Source organism: Bipolaris sorokiniana (assembly GCF_000338995.1).
Source record: "Bipolaris sorokiniana ND90Pr unplaced genomic scaffold COCSAscaffold_3, whole genome shotgun sequence".
Classification (NCBI taxonomy): Eukaryota; Fungi; Ascomycota; class Dothideomycetes; order Pleosporales; family Pleosporaceae; genus Bipolaris; species Bipolaris sorokiniana.
In genome coordinates, this window is record NW_006911897.1 from 2644188 (window position 1) to 2662165 (window position 17978).

Sequence of the window (17978 nt, forward strand, 5' to 3'; positions counted from 1 at the left end):
TGCAAACTAGAGTCGGTGCCCGTATCCCTTGCGCGGCTGCATAACCACACGTGACGATACAAACTAGTTATACTGTTAGTGAGCGCGCATAATCTGCAGGAGCGTAAGTAGTAATGTGGGGTTCGGGGCTTTTCAGGCGTACCGACAGAACACCCGCTTCGACCGCAGCTTCCCAACAATGCAAGTAAGCTGCTTACTACAAATCCCTGTACCCCTCGGATCCTCTATGGTAGCTTTTCTGAAGAGGAATCTTTTTCGGAGTTGCTTGCAGCCAATCCAGCTCGAGAAATTAACCCGCATATGCTGCTCCGCTGTAGTTCTCGATCCCTTCGCTAGTAATCTCTTTGAAGAGTTTACATACATAGCTTTACTATTTTGGGCCTCTGCTACAGCACTAATGTGCATGGACTGTACTGTGGGATCAGGTCGACTGATAACAACTCTGATAGGATATTACTAATTATACATATGTGCTCGACGTCTTGAGTTAAGATGGCTACTTGATCGTGTCTATCGTTGGGAAATTTATATGTTACAATCTGTTATTTGCATTCCGCTATTCACTCGTATAGCTATCGAAAAGAGATCCAGTGACCAACGGATAAGAGCATGGACAATATGAAAGGCAGAGAGGATGTTAGCTTCCCGACGCTCGACGGTCTTACTCTGCGGGGGTGGCTCTATCCTGCAGCACAGAAAGGCCCAGCAATCATTATGACGCCTGGCGTATGTACATCCACTCTCCTTCCAAAGATTAACCAGCAGTCTAATCTCCTGTTTGCAGTTCAATATGACCAAGGAAACTATCATCAGCGATGTCGCTGAATACTATTTCGCGGCAGGCTTCACAGTCCTTAGCTACGACCCACGGTCAATCGGTGCAAGCGAAGGTCTACCACGAAATGAAGCTAACCCAGTCAAGAACATGGAGGACTACATGGACGCCTTAACCTTCCTGAAGTCGCACGAGATGGTTGACCCTACTAGAATTGCTTATTGGGGTTACTCGTTTAGTGGTATGGTGGCGCTATGCGCAGCTGCACTTGATAAACGAGCTAAGGCCGTCATTGCCTCGGGTCCATTGACTATCTGGGAGTTCAAAAAATGGAAACCAGTACTGGCTAAATGCATGAAAGACCGAGAGTCTCGTTTGGCGGGCAACAGGCCAGTGAATCTTCCCATGTTGACGGAAACTGGCGAACAACCGGCAGGATTTGGCGAAAATTTTGAAAGCGAGGGTGTGCTCAACATCATTGCTCGCGCTGTTGAGTTGCAACCCAATTTCAGACCCGAGACAGCGCTAAGCAGCTATTATCATATCGCTGCTTTCCAGCCGTTTTCGCTTCTTCCGTTTGTAACACCAACACCAGCATTCGTCGTATACGGCGAGCAAGATCAGATTTCGCCAGCTCATCTTCAGAAAACCTTAATTTACGATGTTCTCTCGGAACCAAAACAACTTCTTACCGTGCCAGATAAGGCGCACATGAATCTTGTAAGCGGGCAAGGATCTGACAGGATACTGGATAAACAGATCGAGTTCCTCAATTGTGTGTGGACAAAGAGTTGATGGGCGGCCTTTTTTCTTCGTAGTGTGGTAGATTGGTTAAGAGTTTTGTGAAAAAAAATTGCATCTTGATTTACAACCATCATATGTCATTCACATCATCGGTTAAACTTTAGGCGCATCAAAGATAATGAACTCCCAGCTACATGCCCTTTTCCAATGTGTATTTGTATTTATGTTGGCGGCCCCTTGGGGCTCTAATACTTTGTCAAGAGTTTGCGAACCAATTTACAGCTACCACTGTACATAAACGCACTCAAGCCCAGTGAAAACTATTATTCTTGTTATGACTACTATGAATCTATCAACGTCTAGGAGACTGAATCACAATATCAAGTGCATCCCGCCTGCTCTTTCCCAGAGGTCTCATATATCTTGATATAGTGGAGCAAAATAGAGATTATACATAGTATTGATTAAGGGGTTTGGGCTGCCATGTTCCGGTTATTTGCACTTCACCCTGCAAATTTCTACAAAATTGAACTATGTCTCTCCAAATTATGTTCAGCATGCATATATAGATGAGGAATCTGGCGGAGCTACCAACATCTTCATCCTCCTACCCCACATGGGCCGTCACACCCTTACCCAATTTTCTCCGATCAACGACAAACGCCACAACTGAGACCACCAACGCAGCTGCACCAAGCGCCAAGGCAACCGCATAAGCAGTCTTTATGCCTTCCATGTATGCCTCAACCGCATCCTGCAGCTCTTCTTTGCTTAACATTGCTCTCATCTCAAGAGGGCCAGCGTGGAAAAGGGAGTCCGCACGCGCTGATCCAAATTTTCGAACTAATGAGGACAAGAGCTTGTTCCCGAATAGAGTCTGCGCTACACTCAACCAAACAGCACCAGCAAGCAGTTGAAAAAATAAAGCCATTGCTGAGACCGTGGAGAGGTCGGGGGCATCGACAAGGGCCTGGCATGCGATGAGGGCAATCTGCACGCTGAGACCGAGGCCAATACCTGCGGGGATTTGGTATCCAATCCACTGGTGCGCCGGAGCGTCAACACCAAGGGTATAGGTCAAGGCGCTGCCAATAGTAATGAGAACGTTGCCTGCTATTGCAATGAGCTGAAATTCTCCCGTCATAGATATGAGGATGCCAGAGAGGATGGCAAAGATGGAACTAGTAGCGAGCAGAGGAATGATGCGAATGCCAGACTGTGTTGGGTTCGTCCCAGAAACCGCTTGGAAGTAGATGGGGAGGTAGTAGAGCAGCATAAAGAAAGTACTACATACGCACACCTGTTGCATCATGAGGAGTGCGATGGGTCTAGTGGTTAGCAGCCGTATATTTAGCGTGGCTCGCTCCTTCAGATATCTCTCCGCAATGACGAAAACTGCAGAAATCAGCCCTGCTGCAACTAATGTTCCGATGACACTGCCGGAACTCCAGGATTGGGTTATACCGCCCCATTGCATGCCAAGAAGGAAGCAGATGACGGCTCCAAGCAGGAGAAGTGTTCCTGCGAAGTCCATCTGCAGCAGCTTTTCTTTCCATGACGCCTGAACCGGCCTGCCATGTTTGGGGGTGGCGAAGAAGAACATTACGAAGGCGCTGGCAAGACCTCCAACAGGCAGGTTGATCCAAAAGCACCTTGCACAAATTAGCTGCGAACACTACTTGTAGAAGAAGCCCACTCACCATCTCCAGGAAACATAATCCGTGAAAGCACCCCCAACCAATGGCCCAACTACACTTGCAATGGCAAAACTAGCAGATATGACGCCCTGTAATGCAGCCATCTTTCTAGGCGGTGCACTCAAAGCCACGATCAAATAACTCCCAGTACTGACCCCTGCACCTCCAATGCCTGAAATCGCCCTACCGATAATCAATGTGCTTGATCTCGGTGCTGCAGCACAAATCACACTGCCGACCTCGAATAACAGAATTGATACCAGATAGACGAATTTCACGTCGAAGAATTTGTATAGCTTGCCCCACATGCTTTGAAACGCGGCCATGGTGACAAAGAAACCACTGCCATACCAGGCGATCTCATCCAAGGAACGGAACTCATTTGTGATACGCGGAATCGCTGTAGATATTATCGTATTGTCTAGAGCAACGAGAAAGACGGACAGTGCACAGGAAGTGAGAATAAGCATGAGTCGAGAAATTGCTGGGTAAGTAGGATCGGCGTCTCCATGGCTTGGTGTATCATCTGTTCCAGGATGTTGCTCGCCTCTTTTTCCATCATCTGCTTCGTCTTGTTCTGCTACTACCGCTGTTGGAATCTCTCGCTCTTCGAATGGATTGTTGTGCATAGTGCTTGGAGAAGGTTTGTCGCATAACAGTGTGTCGTCGTATCTTGAGTGTGGTTGTCCTTCTTGCATTGGATATATATCCTGCGAACAATACTCTTGGTTTGTTACTGTCTCCGTTTTCTGTGGTGGTGCTTCGCCGCGTTTGATGTATCTTTAAGTCGGTATTCCCTCGCATACGATATGATGTTAGATTGCAATTCAGCTGGTCCATAAGTCCAGCAAGGATCAAACAAAATCCTCATACTGAAAGCTAGAGTCTGACAAATCAGCTAGCACAGAAAAGAAAGCCCTTGCTGACAAATGTGCTGGCACCTGTGTATGGTAGCAAGAACCCCTGGAACACTGGTAGGCTCTAAATCGACGGCATGCTTAGATAAGAGACTTGGCAGTGGAGATTTGCAGTTTGCTTACCGCATTCTATGTCCGTAACCTGTGATTCATAGGGACGCTGACTTGCATGCACCTAGGAGGCGTTTATCTGCATAAATCCCGACACTAGGGTTACCCAAGTCCGGGGAACATGTGAGGACCGGTACGAGGACGCCCAGATTACTCATACACGAGATTGGATAGCGTGGGACGAACGTGGGAGCAATGTTAGATATCTTGCCCAATAAATAGTGGTAAATAAAAACTAATCAGGGTTAGAGCCCAAGTAGTCAATAAGTAGTGAGTTACAACTACGTAAATGTCTTAAAAACCCATGATAGCAAGCTGGCAAACTTTGGGGCGACAAAAAGACATGCAGCAGTGCCGATATGTACTTCTAAGATCAATCCCATAGGCACAGTTTGTGGCGCTATTGCACGTTAATCAATATGCTCGCTTTTATCTCTTGAGACAACGAAGATGTGAGAACATGCACTTGTTGAGAATCCTCAAAACAAAGTTTGGGCATTTCGTTTTGAGACTGAGCTTCCTAAAAAAAGTGTTTGATTAAAGATATCCTGGTCCAGGCATGTTATCATTTATCCGAGATGAACATTTCCATGATACATTCACTGGTTTAGTAAATCAGTGAGTTTTCCGAGAGTGTATCTATGTGGTGGACTTAATGACGGCTCTCACGCCCTTGCTCTCACGGCGTGGCATCGGCACCACCATGTCCAGTACAAAATCCACATCCTCCCTCGTTGTCTCATACAATTCAATTTCGAATCTGCGGAAAAGCGTCGCTATCGCAACATACAGCTCCATGTACGCAAGTTCTTTACCTAGACACCCTCTTGATCCCTTTCCAAAGGAAAAAAGGTAATGTGAAAGTGGACGCCCTCCAGGTCCGGTCGGATTGTTGAGCCACCGCTCGGGCTGGAAGCTTAGTGCGTTTGGAAACACAGTTTCGTTCGTGTGAATAGAGTATGCATCCATACAAACAGTGACACCTGCCGGGATTACCCATTCATTGAAATGTAACGGATGCAGACGGTTTACTCGAGGCAGGCTCTGGACCTGGCCATATGACATGCGGAGAGCTTTGGAACAGTTTGTAAATATCGTGTCGTATGACCTCGTAGAAAACCACCGTAAGACTTACATTCGTGGATAACGGCACCTAGATAGGGGAGTTTTTCAAGATCACTGTAAGGAAGAATGACACTCGGATCGGGCATAGCTTCAGAAAGCTCAGCTTTGAGTTTTGCAAGCACAGCGGAGTTATCCAGCAAGTGAAAGCTGCCAACTGTGAGGGCCCATTTGGTAGTTTCCATTCCTGCTCCAACCACGCTTGACGCTTCTTGGGTCAACCGGCCCACTGATTTATCGGATTCGGGCAGAGAAGAGCTGAGGATATCGTGGAATATAGTTGGATGGTTGACGTCCAACTCTTTAACATCCCTACCGTCTACAATAGCTGCAACCTGATTGCGAATACTCTGTTAATCCTAGTTAGTATCATAATTGAAAGATGTCAAGAAAATACTTACCGTTGTAAATTCTACAATGGGCTTTACGTGTGGCATAAGCAAGAGCATAACCGAAGTTGGGATTGCGTTCATAACATCGTTTATGATCTTGAAATGTGCATTCCAATGCCCGTACCATGCGAGAGCCTGCACACCTAGCGCCAGTGGTGATTCGAAGTCGGCTGCTGCAGTACAGCTTGTCGAGCGGCCAAATGCTAATCCTGTAACTGTGTCCATTGTCATACTAGACCACACATCATTGAAGTTTACAACCTTTCCGGTACCGGCATATTCGGTTGCAAAGCGAAATGAGATACGCTCAATGATTTCTGTCAAACCAGCGTGCAGGCCTCGAATGCGCTGTTTGGAGAAGAAGGGGTTCAGAGCGGCTCGCCTCTGCTGGTGCTGCTCGGCCAGCGGTGTGCTAAACACTGCATCTGGGATACCGAATCGATGTCTATACTTTTCGGACTTGTCCAATGGCTTTGACCTTGTGCTGGGTCCGTACACATTGGAGAGAAATGTTGGGTCGTTTATGTGTAATTCAGAAGGGGTTATGCGCACAATAGGACCGTATTGCTGATGAAGCTTTTCGATGTGCCGCGCAAACTGGCCGCCCTCTCCGCCATTGATGAAGATGTCGTAGTATCCTTCATACCATCCTGTGACACCGGCCAGCTTCGGGCCTGGGAACTTCGCTAGAGGGCTGAAGAAGAGCCTGTAGATGGCGATGGCTAGGCAATAGAAGATGGAGGTGATGGCGAGTATCGCCAAGAATAGAGGCATTTCTAAGAACAGCATGTCGAAATTATTCAGCAACGTGAGAACAATTTGTTGGCAAGCCGAGTGGTCTTGGCAAATCTGCTCAGAGAAATCATTGTGAAGCTTCACTTATGCTTGAGAAGGTGCATAGATATCACACCATGGCTCTCTATTCTCGGATGCAAGTCTCTCTCCGGCTGCAGAGGCATAGCTCTCGCAACGTAGCTTGCAAAGATAGCTTGAAAAGTAAGCAGGCATGCCGAAAGTGGATTGGTGTTGTACCACACATCAACGCATCCACAGATACTGCACATGTCGATGCTCTAGATGATTTTCATGCATGCTTACCTGCATATGTCGAAACATGTGGGTCAAGGGTCTGATTCTCCGCTTAGGTGCATCCGTCGGCTTACCCGAGCCGCACAGGCTATACGTACGTAGATCTAAAGCGTCTGTGCGGCCACAACGACCAGTCCGCTCACATTGCCCCCACTCAACCACGCTCCGTCAAGATCCTTTGAGAGCTAACGACACGCCGGCCAAGAATAACAGCCAACCGGGACGCGCCAAGATAGAAAGTTTGGTTTGAACCGCTGTGCTTCTCCCTTGCGTTTCTAAGCTGACAAATGTAACTATCAAGCCGTCCAGCCGGCAGAGGATAACAACCACCGAACGTCTGCTGTATGTTATTCCACTCAATAAACTCACTCAGTTAACTCTCATCTTACATTCCCCATCCCAACTATGTCCACGTCCACAGTTATCTTCATCACCGGTGCCGGAAGAGGTTCGTGTACAACAAATTCGAACCAAGCAAACAATTCCGTTAACCTGAACAGGCATCGGTAGAGGTCTGACTCAAGCTTACCTCCAGCGCCCAAACCATACTGTGGTAGGAAGTGTCCGTGACAGCACCGCTCCGGTCTGCGAGGAGCTCAAGAAGCTGCCAGTTGCTGAAGCATCTCGTCTGATCCTCGTCACTATCGATTCTTCGAAGCTCGATGATCCTGCAAACGCTGTCAAGGCGGCTAAGGAGGCTGGGATAGACCACATCGACATTGTCATCGCCAATGCAGGAACCTCGCCTTCACCTGGACCACTTGACGCAGCCAACCTCCATGAGATTGTTGATGCGCTCAACGTAAACACCATGTCCCCCATTGCTCTTTACCAGGCTGCTAAGCCACTGCTTGACAAGTCCGCAAAACCCATCTGGATCTCGATGAGCAGTGCGGCTGGGTCAATTGGGAATGTGTCTGTCCACCAGGCTCACTGGCTTCTGGGCTATGGAATGTCCAAGGCCGCAATGAACTTCTTCACCATGGCTGTGCACGGGTCCCAGCCTAATTATGTTGCCTACGCCATTCACCCTGGTCTTGTACAGACTGACCTTGGCAACACGGGCGCGAAGATGCAAGGAATGGAGCTTGCCCCTATCACACTTGAAGACAGCTGCGCCAAAGTCATGGCTACCGTACGCCCTCGACATCGAATGGTTCTCAATCACAGTACTAACAATACGACCAGGCTGATAATGCTACGCGCGAAAAGACTTCTGGCAAATTTTTAGACGTTATGACCGATGGAGAGTTCCCGTGGTAGATTGTGTATTAGAACATTCCTAGAGCAAATCTGATCATCTGGAACTATGTAAATGAAGTGTGTTACTATCAATTCAGATATCATCGTGAGATTGCGAGTATCATCGAATGTGCAAACTTTCTGAAATACCGTCTCTATGTTGTGAAAATTCAATAAGTGATAGAAACTTGTTAGTCAGAGGTTGCTTTTCTCACAATCATTCAATTCATACTGACATAACTTCTGCCCTTACAGTGTTCCTCCCAGACCCTAGGCTCGCGGACATGTCCGATGGATAGTGAAACATGTGTGGAAAAAGTCTAGGATATCTTTCCAGCAGCGTTTGAATTAGAAACGATAAGTATCGTCAGGCTCCCGAATAAGCCACCAGGTTGCATCGTCCACCAGGTCGCGGTGCTATTTTTACGCCTTATGCGATAGTTTGTCCTATCTCAGCTCCACCTATTTCCTCTTGCATGAATCATCGAGCTAGTGGTATCCAATCTAAACGTTCGTATAAAGCAGTTCTCACTTCGTCCAAGTACGGCGTACAACTCGGCGGCACATCTTAGCCCTCGCCCCCACATGTCTCAACTGCTTATGTGCCCTTGATAGTTTTCACAATCCCGAGACCGCCCTTGGTGCTCCCTCAAGGCCTACCAAGTCCTAGGTAGCTAAAGTACTAACATGGAAGTAGTATAGATTGATCGCAGCAATGCACGGTTACAGCTGCTGTAAGGTTCTAAGTTATACTCTCGTGAGACCTATAAAATCGAGAGCTGGACGCTCTCGTGAAGTAGCTCGATACATCTCTTCATCCAAGTATCATCACTTTTTGCAGTTTCCACGTACCTTTGACGTGCATCATCAAATATGCTGTCTTCATTCTATACCGCATTGGCACTACATGCAGCGCTAAGCTCTGCAGCTCCGCTTGTTACTGGTCTGGACAATTGCAAGGTGATCCCAGGCGACAAGAAATGGCCAAGTATGCAGACTTGGGCCCATTTGAACCAGACTGTCGGGGGCAGATTGATTGCAACGACACCCATTGCGGAAGTGTGTCATGTACCCAATTTTGACAAGACACAGTGTACAAAGTTGAGCAGTAAATGGGGCGTTGCATCTCTCGTGTGGGTCTCCCTCTCCGTCCGAGCTTCCTATTCAAAGTTAACTAATCGTTTCTTCAAGTGTTCCTACACCAGCAGAGTTTATGTCTATTTGGTTCCAAAACAACACATGCACGCCTTTTGGCGCCTCGTTAGCACCGTGCGACCTTGGTAATCGCGCCAGCTACTCCATCAATGTGCAGTCTGCGGAAGACGTGCAACAAGGACTAAAATTTGCACAAAAGCAAAATGTCCGCCTCGTGGTGAAGAACTCAGGCCACGATTTCTTCGGGAAATCCACCGGCAAGGGTGCCCTCTCGCTGTGGGTTCACAACCTTAAAGACAAAATTGTCATTCCCCAATACCAGTCATCGTACTATACCGGCCCGGCAGTTCAGATCGGTGCTGGTGTTTCGGGAGGCGAGGCTGCCAGTTTTGCCGCCGATAATGGGTACCGCGTTGTAGTAGGGTCCTGTCCCACTGTCAAAGCTGCAGGTGGTTTCACTCAAGGTGGAGGCCACTCTTTTCTTACCGGAATATATGGATTCAGCGCAGACAATGTCCTTGAGTGGGAGGTCGTCACTGCAGCTGGTGAACATGTTACCGCGACACCTACCAATGAGTATGCTGACCTTTACTGGGCACTGAGCGGAGGCGGCGGAGGAACATATGCGGTAGTCATCTCCATGAAGATCCGTGCTTACCCCGATGGCAACGTTGCAGTTGCCTCTTTGTCCATTAGCGTGGCCAACTCGGGAAGCGTTGATACGTATTGGAATGCTGTTGAGGCCTACCATGTTGAGTTACGACGTCTTGTAGACCGAGGTTTTGTTGCTGAATACTCGCTCTCCAATGATTCCGTCTATCTTTTTGGCATGATGGCACCAGACCACACCTCTGAGACTCTTCGCGCAGCTATGGTACCCATGGTCTCGGCCCTGAGCTCCAGCAGCTCGTCGTTCCTCACTGCGGAATCAGTAAACCTTCAGATCACGCACCGCGATAGCTATCACGGGGCTTATGCCGCCACAGTTGAGCCGCTCATGGCTGGTATTTCGCTTGCACCTGCTATTGCAGGACGCTTCCTCCCACGCTCCGTGATTGAATCAAACAGTACCGCATGGCACGCTGCGCTAAGAGAAGTGACTTCAATCAGCAATGGCCGCTACGCCTTGGCTGTAACCGCACTCAACGCGCAGAACAATAATTGCAGCACGCCTGTCGCAGCCAATGCGGTGCAGCCCAATTTCAAAGACGCCTTTAACAGTATCATTATCAGCCCAAAGTGGGACAACACTGAGCCATGGAGCGATGCAGGAAAGTTGTTAGATGAGCTTGAGACTACCGTCATGCCCATCCTGGAAAAGGTCACACCTGGTGCTGGCGCATACAAGAATGAAGCCAGCTGGGCTCAGAAAAACTTCCAAGAAGCCTTTTATGCAGGAACCTATCCTAGACTGCGGGAAATCAAGTCAAAATACGATCCCAATGGTATATTTTATGGTCTCACGACAGTCGGCAGTGAACTTTGGGTGTCGGATTCTCAAGGAAGGCTATGTGCAACATGAGTGTTACAGCGCAATGTTAGTGAGAGCAAGTGAAGGATCTTTAATAGCATGATTTCATTTCACATTTCTCTGTGTCTTCGAATCAGCACAGTTCCCACACATCTGAACCCAGTGCTTAGGTTTTTATGTAGGAAAAGCAGAAATGTAGATGTTCTTGTTTACAATAATGTGTTTTTTCTGTGCTTACATCTCTAACACATGTAGTACTGATTGAGTACTTCGATGATTAAGCATGGCGGAAGCATCAGCCTTAGAAAAGGATCTTGTAGATAACACTCGATATCTTGCATACTCTAGGCGAATCAGTGAAGTCAATAGTGATAACTTTGGTTGTTATAATTCTATGTGTGAAATGAATGAAATGCATCAAAATACAACTTCGTTCTTTCCGAGCCCGATATAGTGCAAAGCCTTTAGCTTCGCAACTTTAGGCTGCAAGTAAAAGCCAACTGCATAGCATAGCTTCAAACAACCTCTCCCTCACACCAATCTTACAGTAATAGAAGAAAGCAAGATAATCAACCTTCAGAGATAGTTGCACCCAGTCCCAACATTGTTCTGCAGCTACAACTAGGTCTGACTACTGCCTCTTCATTTAGTCGTGATCTAAAAATAATTGGAGTTATTCGTTTCAGCTACTATCACATAGGGTGGCGATCAATTGACTATGTAGCTGAGTTTCTTAGCTCCAAAGCGCTATCAAATCACTGCTGTAAGCTAATGCACCCGATCACAATTTGCCCGCCGCTGACAGATATAGTGGCCAACCCCCACTTGCTATAGGTTTGTAAAGCTGCGTCTCCAAAGCTTTAGGAAACCACCTGCTGTCCTAGTATGGAAACGTGGCATTTAGGAGCGGAAAACTTCGTAAATATATATCGAGTATGTGCCACATAATGGTTGCTTCTTCAATCGCGTCATGAAGTAGTTCTAGCGCATCTAGTTTGAACAGTTCCTCGAGGAACTCTATGCAATGCTGCAGCGTGTCGCTCACTCAATATCTTGTCGATTTTAGTTCCTTAGTAGCAAGAATAGGTCTAGGGTTTATAAGAAGATAAATCTGGATCAGCATATTATTGCATCCCGGTGGAAGGTCGATGGGTCGCATTTTCTTGGCGGCAGTCGCGGGCTTGCCAGCTCTTCCATGGAACACGTTAGTTTCCACTAATTTAACGTTACCGACAAAACCACATTTTGGGGACAAATCTCACCAGCTGTACTGTCTAGACCGTCTTACCCGGGTAACTACGAACACCGATCCTTAAACTACATTAAAGCGCATTACACTTCATAGGCTACGTATCAGCTGATGGCAACGCTCTAAAGATATCTCACTGCGATTTATTGACTACTGGGGCCACAGCGTAGAGGTCAAAACAGAGACGCAGGGAATATAGTCTGGGCAGTCTTCAGCTGTTGAGAACGTGATTAAGTCTATCTGTAACGATTGTACTTATATATGGAATTACGCCCACAGAATGAGTAAAGAGAGAGTAGAGCCAGAACGAATGAATCTATGAAGGCATCTAGTGATCTAATAATATTCTCGTTGTGATAGTGGAGTGGATTCCGGTGAAGGAAGCTAACGAAAATGGCTAGTAGATATTACCCCCTCTCATTAGGAAGATGACATAAATTGCTGATGTGTAATCATACCCACATGACTAGGCGCTCTGGTGTGGTAAGACCGCAATAAGAAAAGATCCAAACCCTTGCTAAGCACCCTGGCATGTGAGTAACAACTAAGCTCCACATGCTATGAGCCCAGTTACCAAAGAAGAAACACGCCTTGCCTTGGAATAATTTTCCGTGTTTCTTTGAGTACCATTTTCGAATCGAGGGTCACAATGTTGCCTGCATATCCTGGGAGAATTTTGGTGGAAGAAACGCGACAGACAGTGTCAGCCAAGCGAAGGTTGCAGAACCGGGTTGCGCAACGGAAATACCGAGGTAAGACCAACACATTACCAACACAACCACAAATTTCCTTACTTTTTAGAACGAAAGGCACACAAGAGAAAGGCCCCAGGAGGCATAATCCTTGACCTCCCCGCCGCCCCATACAGCGAGATAATCCCTACACAACACTCTCCTATACAACAAGGACACCAAGAATTCGACTATTGGCTGGACGACCTTCTAGTTGCTGAACGCAACCCACTTATCGCAGCTCCACTTTCGAAAGCTTCCAGCGCCAATACGGACAGTATTGAAGGGCACCCGATTACCCAGTCAAATTCGTCCGATTGGTACAACCCCACGGGTACGGGGTCGGATATGCTTTATATGTATGCACACTCCGGCTTCTTGCCATCGCCCATCCCCCATCCGAATAATCAAGCGTTTGGAGGATTGGTGGGAATGCATCATACCACATCATGGTCTCAAGAGAAGCAATCACATGGACAAGAACAGCACCCGACATACCTTACTCCCCCTCCAAGCGATGCTGGTAGAGCCAGTAGTCCACGAATGACGGTAGAACCATCAACAACAGCAGCCAACTCCTCCAAACAACACGAACAGGGTTTGCGACCACAGTTCGCTCATGCTACAACGCCTTTACAGCACCTTCACGGCACTATTAGTTGTGAAAGGGCAATAGTTGAGGATACTGATATCGAGTCACCCGATCCTCTCTTGCATGTCGCGATCCGTTCACGTAGCCGGGATGTGATCCGCGTCTTGTTTCGCCAAGGCGCGGTTATTGTTGACGAACGTGATGGAAAGGGACGCACAGCACTACATATTGCAGCAGAACTAGGAGATGAAGCTCTGGTAGGTCTGCTGCTAGGTCAAGGAGCAGATGCACAGTTACAGGACCATTCTGGGCGGCTAGCAGTCTACTTTGCTGTTGAAAAGGGTTACCATGAGATTGTTGAGTTATTGTTAAATACATAGACCACGTCGATAGGGTATAGAGTTTTCATGATACTTGATATAGGACTGATGGATACATAACTGCAAGGAACCTAGTAGCGTATACCGACTCTTCAACGCAAAGAAACAGACGTTCTTTTAAAGGTTCAATCACTGGGTATTATTATTATTATTATTATTATTATTCCATTATAGTCCTGTATCAGCCGTTGGCTATGTAGGACTTTGGCCAAAGGCCGTTCTATCTAACTAGTTACAATTTGGTACGTTGTGCTGTATTGCGTGACTATGGTGCTTCGGCCTTTGTCTAGTTAAGCTAGTACTAGCTTTCTAGACGCCTGGTGCTAAAGAGCAGTTTGGTAACAGGGAGAGATATAGAGCAGCTAGGCTGCCTTCTAGCGAGCTCTCTTAGGGGATAGGAAATAGTGCTAGTAAAATCAAATTCGTTGTTCTTTGTTTTTCTTCTTTTCTTCTTATTTTTCTTATTTTTCTTCTTTCTAGCCTTCTTGGCCTACATGCCACTTTCTTGTTCCTATCTTCGTGCTAGTAATAAAAGCTAGAGTAGCTTCTATACCGCTCGTAGTGTGGAGTAAGAGTGGGAGTTTAAGTACTTTCTGGCCTAGAGTCTTTTTAAGTTGGTTTCTCTCTGCGCTATAGAAACCACAGTATAGAAGTAGGTGCTCTGCTGTTTGTGGTCTTCCGCATTTACAGAGTTCTGTTTCTCTTCTTTTTACTCTCTTTAGATAAGCATTGAAGTATCCGTGCCCTATCTTAAGAGAATAGAAAGAGCTTAAAATCTCTCTTTTAGTGCCTCTTAGGATTACTAGTTAGTTTTTCAGCTTAAGGTTAAAGATAGCTCCGTAGCTAGTCTTCTTTTCTCTTACTTTCTCCCTATACTTTCTCCACTCTTCTGCCTGGCTAGCTCTTTAGAGAAGCTTGATCTTAGTGCCTATAAAGGCTAGACTTGTTTTTAATTCTTTTGGTGTTTGTTTTGTAGCTTCCTTTGCTAAGGAATCTGCTTTTTCATTTCCTTCTATATCTGTGTGGCCTAGCGCCCATTTTAAGAAGATCTTTGCTTTTCTGTTTAGAATAGCTTTAGCTGCTTTTTAGCACCGAATTACCCACTGCTGACCAGGCTTATCTAATAGACTCTGAAGCCTATATATGGCAGCTTAGTTGTCAGCGTAAACGTGGATATTTTAGTCTTTTTGAGCTACTTTAGCCGCGTATTCGAAGGCTATTGTAATGCCTTCAAGTTCTCCGTTATAGATAAGTTAGTTCTCGCCTATATTCTTTGTCTCTAGATGGATTTCTTCTTAGTTTGGGTTGTAGACTGCTACGCCTACTCCTATCCCATCTCCGTCTTTAGTTTTAGAGGCGTCTGAGTAGATTACTATAGAGTTATCCTCTATTATTTAGATATAATCTTTATGCGCGGCTGCCTCTTCTACTTTAGATTTCTTTAATATATAGATATTATAGTTAAGAGAGTCCCATGGTCTAAACCAATATGGGACGATTTCTTCTATCTCTGTAGTAGATGGGATAGAGCTCGTGATAGCCTGTAGTTGTCTAGGTTTCTTTAGCTGTTTTAATTGCTAAAGGTTTGTTTTTTATAGTCTTATAATAGCTTTTGTAATTAGATAGGTTTAGGCTAGTTGTATAGCTTGTAGAGCGTATTTTCGGTTTATTTAGCTTAGCCGTATGGCTGGTGGCGGCAAGCTAGCTTCGATACTTATTAGGATAGCTAGAGCTGTTTTGAATACTCCTAGTACCTTTCTACAAGCTACGTTATATAGCGGCTGAAGCTAATCTTTAATAAAGCTCTAGTTGCGCCAATAGATTGGCAACCTATAGTCTACAATGCTTATAACGCATGCTAGATATAGTTGTCTAATAGCAAAGGGGGATAGACCGTGGTCTATATTCGCTAGTCTCCCTAGTCTATTAAAAGCTGTTTTTACTTAGCTAGCTCGAATAGCTACGTGTCCTCGAAAGGATAGCTTATTATCGAGGTGTACCCCTAGCCACTTAATCATATCTTTATAGTAGATTTTCTCCTTACTAGGGAGCTCTAGGGGGATTTCTTTTCTTTCTTTCTTCTTTATAAAGTAGATTAGCTCTGTTTTCGCTATATCAAACTTAATAGCTAGTTCTTTTCCTTTAGTAACTAGTTTCTTAACCTCCTGTTATAGTATCTTAACGTTTTTCTTAATGGACGTTAATGAGGTTGTAATGGAGATGTCGTCGATGTAGAAGAGCTAAAATCCATCTATTTGGTAGAATAGATCTCTAATGTAGATCAGAAAGAAGATTAGAGATACTGGGCTGCCTTGTGGAATACCCGCATTAATCTCGCTAAAGTCTTCTATTTGGCCGTCAAAGGCGAGCCTTAGGGATCTATTAGACAGAAAGGTTTTAGCCCAGGTAATTAGGCTAATAGGTAGGCCTAGCCTTTTTAGTGTATTTAGGAACTGGTTGTGGGAAACGTGGTCGAACGCTCCTTTAACATCTAGAAAGACTGTTGATGTAGTGTAGCCTTATTATTTTTAGTGCTAGATTTAATCTATAAGTAGGAGAGCTGCGTCAATAGCTGATTTCTTTAATCTGCCTCCTATCTATAAGTTGTGTAGAAGGCTTGTAGTCTCAGCTAGGTAGCTAAGTCTTTTAGCTATTATCCGTTCTATTACTTTACCTAGGCAGCTTAGAAGAGTAATTACTCTATAGGCCTTTGGGATAGAATAGTTAGGTTTGAACGGCTTCTTTAGAATAGCTCCTGTAGCTCTTCTCCAGCACGTTGGATAGTATCTATAGTTGAATAGCAGAGAGTAAGCTTTAAAGAACGTGTTTGGTTGAGCTTGGTAGGCAGCTGTGATAATCTTATATGATAAAGCGTCTTGGCCTGGTGTGCTACTTTTTACTTTATTAGAACACGCATATTCTAGTTCGGTTATTAATAGCGCTGGCCACTCCCACTCTTTCTCTTGGTAGTTATTGAAGCTTGGTGGTACTGTACTTGGAGGCGGAGGAAATAGTGCTTTTTAAAAGGCTTTGCACTTTCCTTTAAATAAGGTTTCTAGCGTCTCTTCTTGGATAGGAGGGATTCTTTCTACTCTCTTTTCCTTTGTATAGTCCATAGCTTTGAAGATAGATTATGGGTTTTCTTTTTCTAGAAAGTTATTCTAGTGCTCTCTTTTAGCTTTCTTAATTGCTGTTTGGTAGGTGTTTCGTGCTAGAAGGAAGTCTCTTTTAAAGAGATAGGCTTCCTCTATAGAGGTAGCTTGAAGTTGTTGCGCGAATATCCTTTGGCAGTGAGATACGTTTCTTCGTAGCTTAGTTAACTCCTGGCTCTACTAGGGCTTTGCTTTTAGCCCTAGCTTTAGTTGTGGAATAGCTTTATCTGTAGCTTATTAGATTACTAGAGTAATAGCTTCTCTAATTGCGTCTAGCTGCAGCTTAAGCTCGTTGTCTTGGCTTAGGAGTAAGTTTCTTAAATCTGCTTTTCTTGGTTGGTTAATCTGATCTAGGCCTTGGAGAGCTTGGTTGCTCTAGATAGCTCTGTCTAGCTCTTCTCTAAATAGGTTCTAGTCTGCCCTTTTCGTATTATATCTTTTTTGGCTAGTAGAGTTACTAACTAGGTTCTTTATTGTCTGGATTGAGAAGAGTATCCCGTAGTGATCAGATCCAGTTTCTGTCGTAGTTTACCAGTCTTTAACTTTGTCTTCTAGATCTAGTGTGGCGATAGATAGATCTAGCGTTGTTTCTCTAGATAGATAGGGTCTAAAGAAAGTAGCTGTGCCTGGCGTGTTTAGAAGGCTAAAGTGTTGGTCTTCTATCCAATCTGCTAGTTATTAGCCGCCTTAGCTAGTATTACTACTGCCTGGGTCCCACCAAGAGTGGTGCTCGTTAGCGTCCATTAGTAGAAGAGTAGATATTGGTAGCCGGGTGTTTACAAGTATTCTTTAAAAGGTTTTTATATTTTTATGGTTTTTTTAGTTGTATACGTTGTAGATATTAAACCTTAAGCGTCCTTCTTATATCGTGACAGCAATAGCGTCGGGATCAGCTATCTCTTTTAGCTAGCTAACCTCTGCTGTTAGAGATCTAGATATATAAAATAGAGCTCTTGGGCGGAGGTTTGGACCTGCTTTTGGAAAGATTTGGTAGAAGCTTTAGTGGGCTATTGACCTTAGAGCTTCGTAGCTATTACTGCTAGAGAGTGCAATCCACGGTTCTTAGATTGCAATAATATTAACTTTTAGCTCAGTTACTAGTTGTAGCGTTGACTCTGTAGCCTGTATACTTTTATTTAAGTTTACTTATAGTACTTTA

At 45.3% G+C, this 17978-nt stretch overlaps 7 protein-coding genes across 7 annotated transcripts; 4 read left to right on the forward strand and 3 right to left on the reverse strand.

The window, feature by feature from the left end:
* Nucleotides 1-618: 618 nt before the first annotated feature.
* COCSADRAFT_82391 (uncharacterized protein) lies at nt 619-1570 on the forward strand (the record flags this gene model as incomplete). The annotated part of the gene is made up of 2 exons (XM_007699228.1): nt 619-726; nt 785-1570. The coding sequence occupies 2 exons, from the start codon at nt 619-621 to the stop codon at nt 1568-1570; spliced, it is 894 nt and encodes a 297-aa protein (XP_007697418.1).
* A 556-nt stretch (nt 1571-2126) lies between these two features.
* On the reverse strand, nt 2127-3870 carry COCSADRAFT_352939 (uncharacterized protein; the record flags this gene model as incomplete). The annotated part of the gene is made up of 3 exons (XM_007699229.1): nt 2127-3171; nt 3220-3742; nt 3804-3870. 3 exons carry the CDS (start codon nt 3868-3870, stop codon nt 2127-2129), a joined length of 1635 nt encoding a protein of 544 aa, XP_007697419.1.
* Nucleotides 3871-4883: 1013 nt separating this feature from the next.
* On the reverse strand, nt 4884-6547 carry COCSADRAFT_352940 (uncharacterized protein; the record flags this gene model as incomplete). Its single annotated transcript, XM_007699230.1, has 3 exons — nt 4884-5317; nt 5380-5716; nt 5768-6547. The coding sequence occupies 3 exons, from the start codon at nt 6545-6547 to the stop codon at nt 4884-4886; spliced, it is 1551 nt and encodes a 516-aa protein (XP_007697420.1).
* A 620-nt stretch (nt 6548-7167) lies between these two features.
* COCSADRAFT_137295 (uncharacterized protein) lies at nt 7168-8110 on the forward strand (the record flags this gene model as incomplete). The annotated part of the gene is made up of 3 exons (XM_007699231.1): nt 7168-7295; nt 7348-7982; nt 8036-8110. The coding sequence occupies exons 1-3, from the start codon at nt 7253-7255 to the stop codon at nt 8108-8110; spliced, it is 753 nt and encodes a 250-aa protein (XP_007697421.1). The 5' UTR covers nt 7168-7252.
* An 852-nt stretch (nt 8111-8962) lies between these two features.
* Nucleotides 8963-10766, forward strand: COCSADRAFT_82216 (uncharacterized protein; the record flags this gene model as incomplete). Its single annotated transcript, XM_007699232.1, has 2 exons — nt 8963-9222; nt 9281-10766. The coding sequence occupies 2 exons, from the start codon at nt 8963-8965 to the stop codon at nt 10764-10766; spliced, it is 1746 nt and encodes a 581-aa protein (XP_007697422.1).
* A 1847-nt stretch (nt 10767-12613) lies between these two features.
* COCSADRAFT_352942 (uncharacterized protein) lies at nt 12614-13683 on the forward strand (the record flags this gene model as incomplete). The annotated part of the gene is made up of 2 exons (XM_007699233.1): nt 12614-12716; nt 12766-13683. The coding sequence occupies 2 exons, from the start codon at nt 12614-12616 to the stop codon at nt 13665-13667; spliced, it is 1005 nt and encodes a 334-aa protein (XP_007697423.1). The 3' UTR covers nt 13668-13683.
* Nucleotides 13684-17083: 3400 nt separating this feature from the next.
* On the reverse strand, nt 17084-17608 carry COCSADRAFT_352948 (uncharacterized protein). Its single transcript, XM_007699234.1, has 2 exons — nt 17521-17608; nt 17084-17490 (listed from the first exon to the last, which is right to left on the reverse strand). The coding sequence occupies exons 1-2, from the start codon at nt 17561-17563 to the stop codon at nt 17348-17350; spliced, it is 186 nt and encodes a 61-aa protein (XP_007697424.1). The 5' UTR covers nt 17564-17608; the 3' UTR covers nt 17084-17347.
* Nucleotides 17609-17978: the final 370 nt, after the last annotated feature.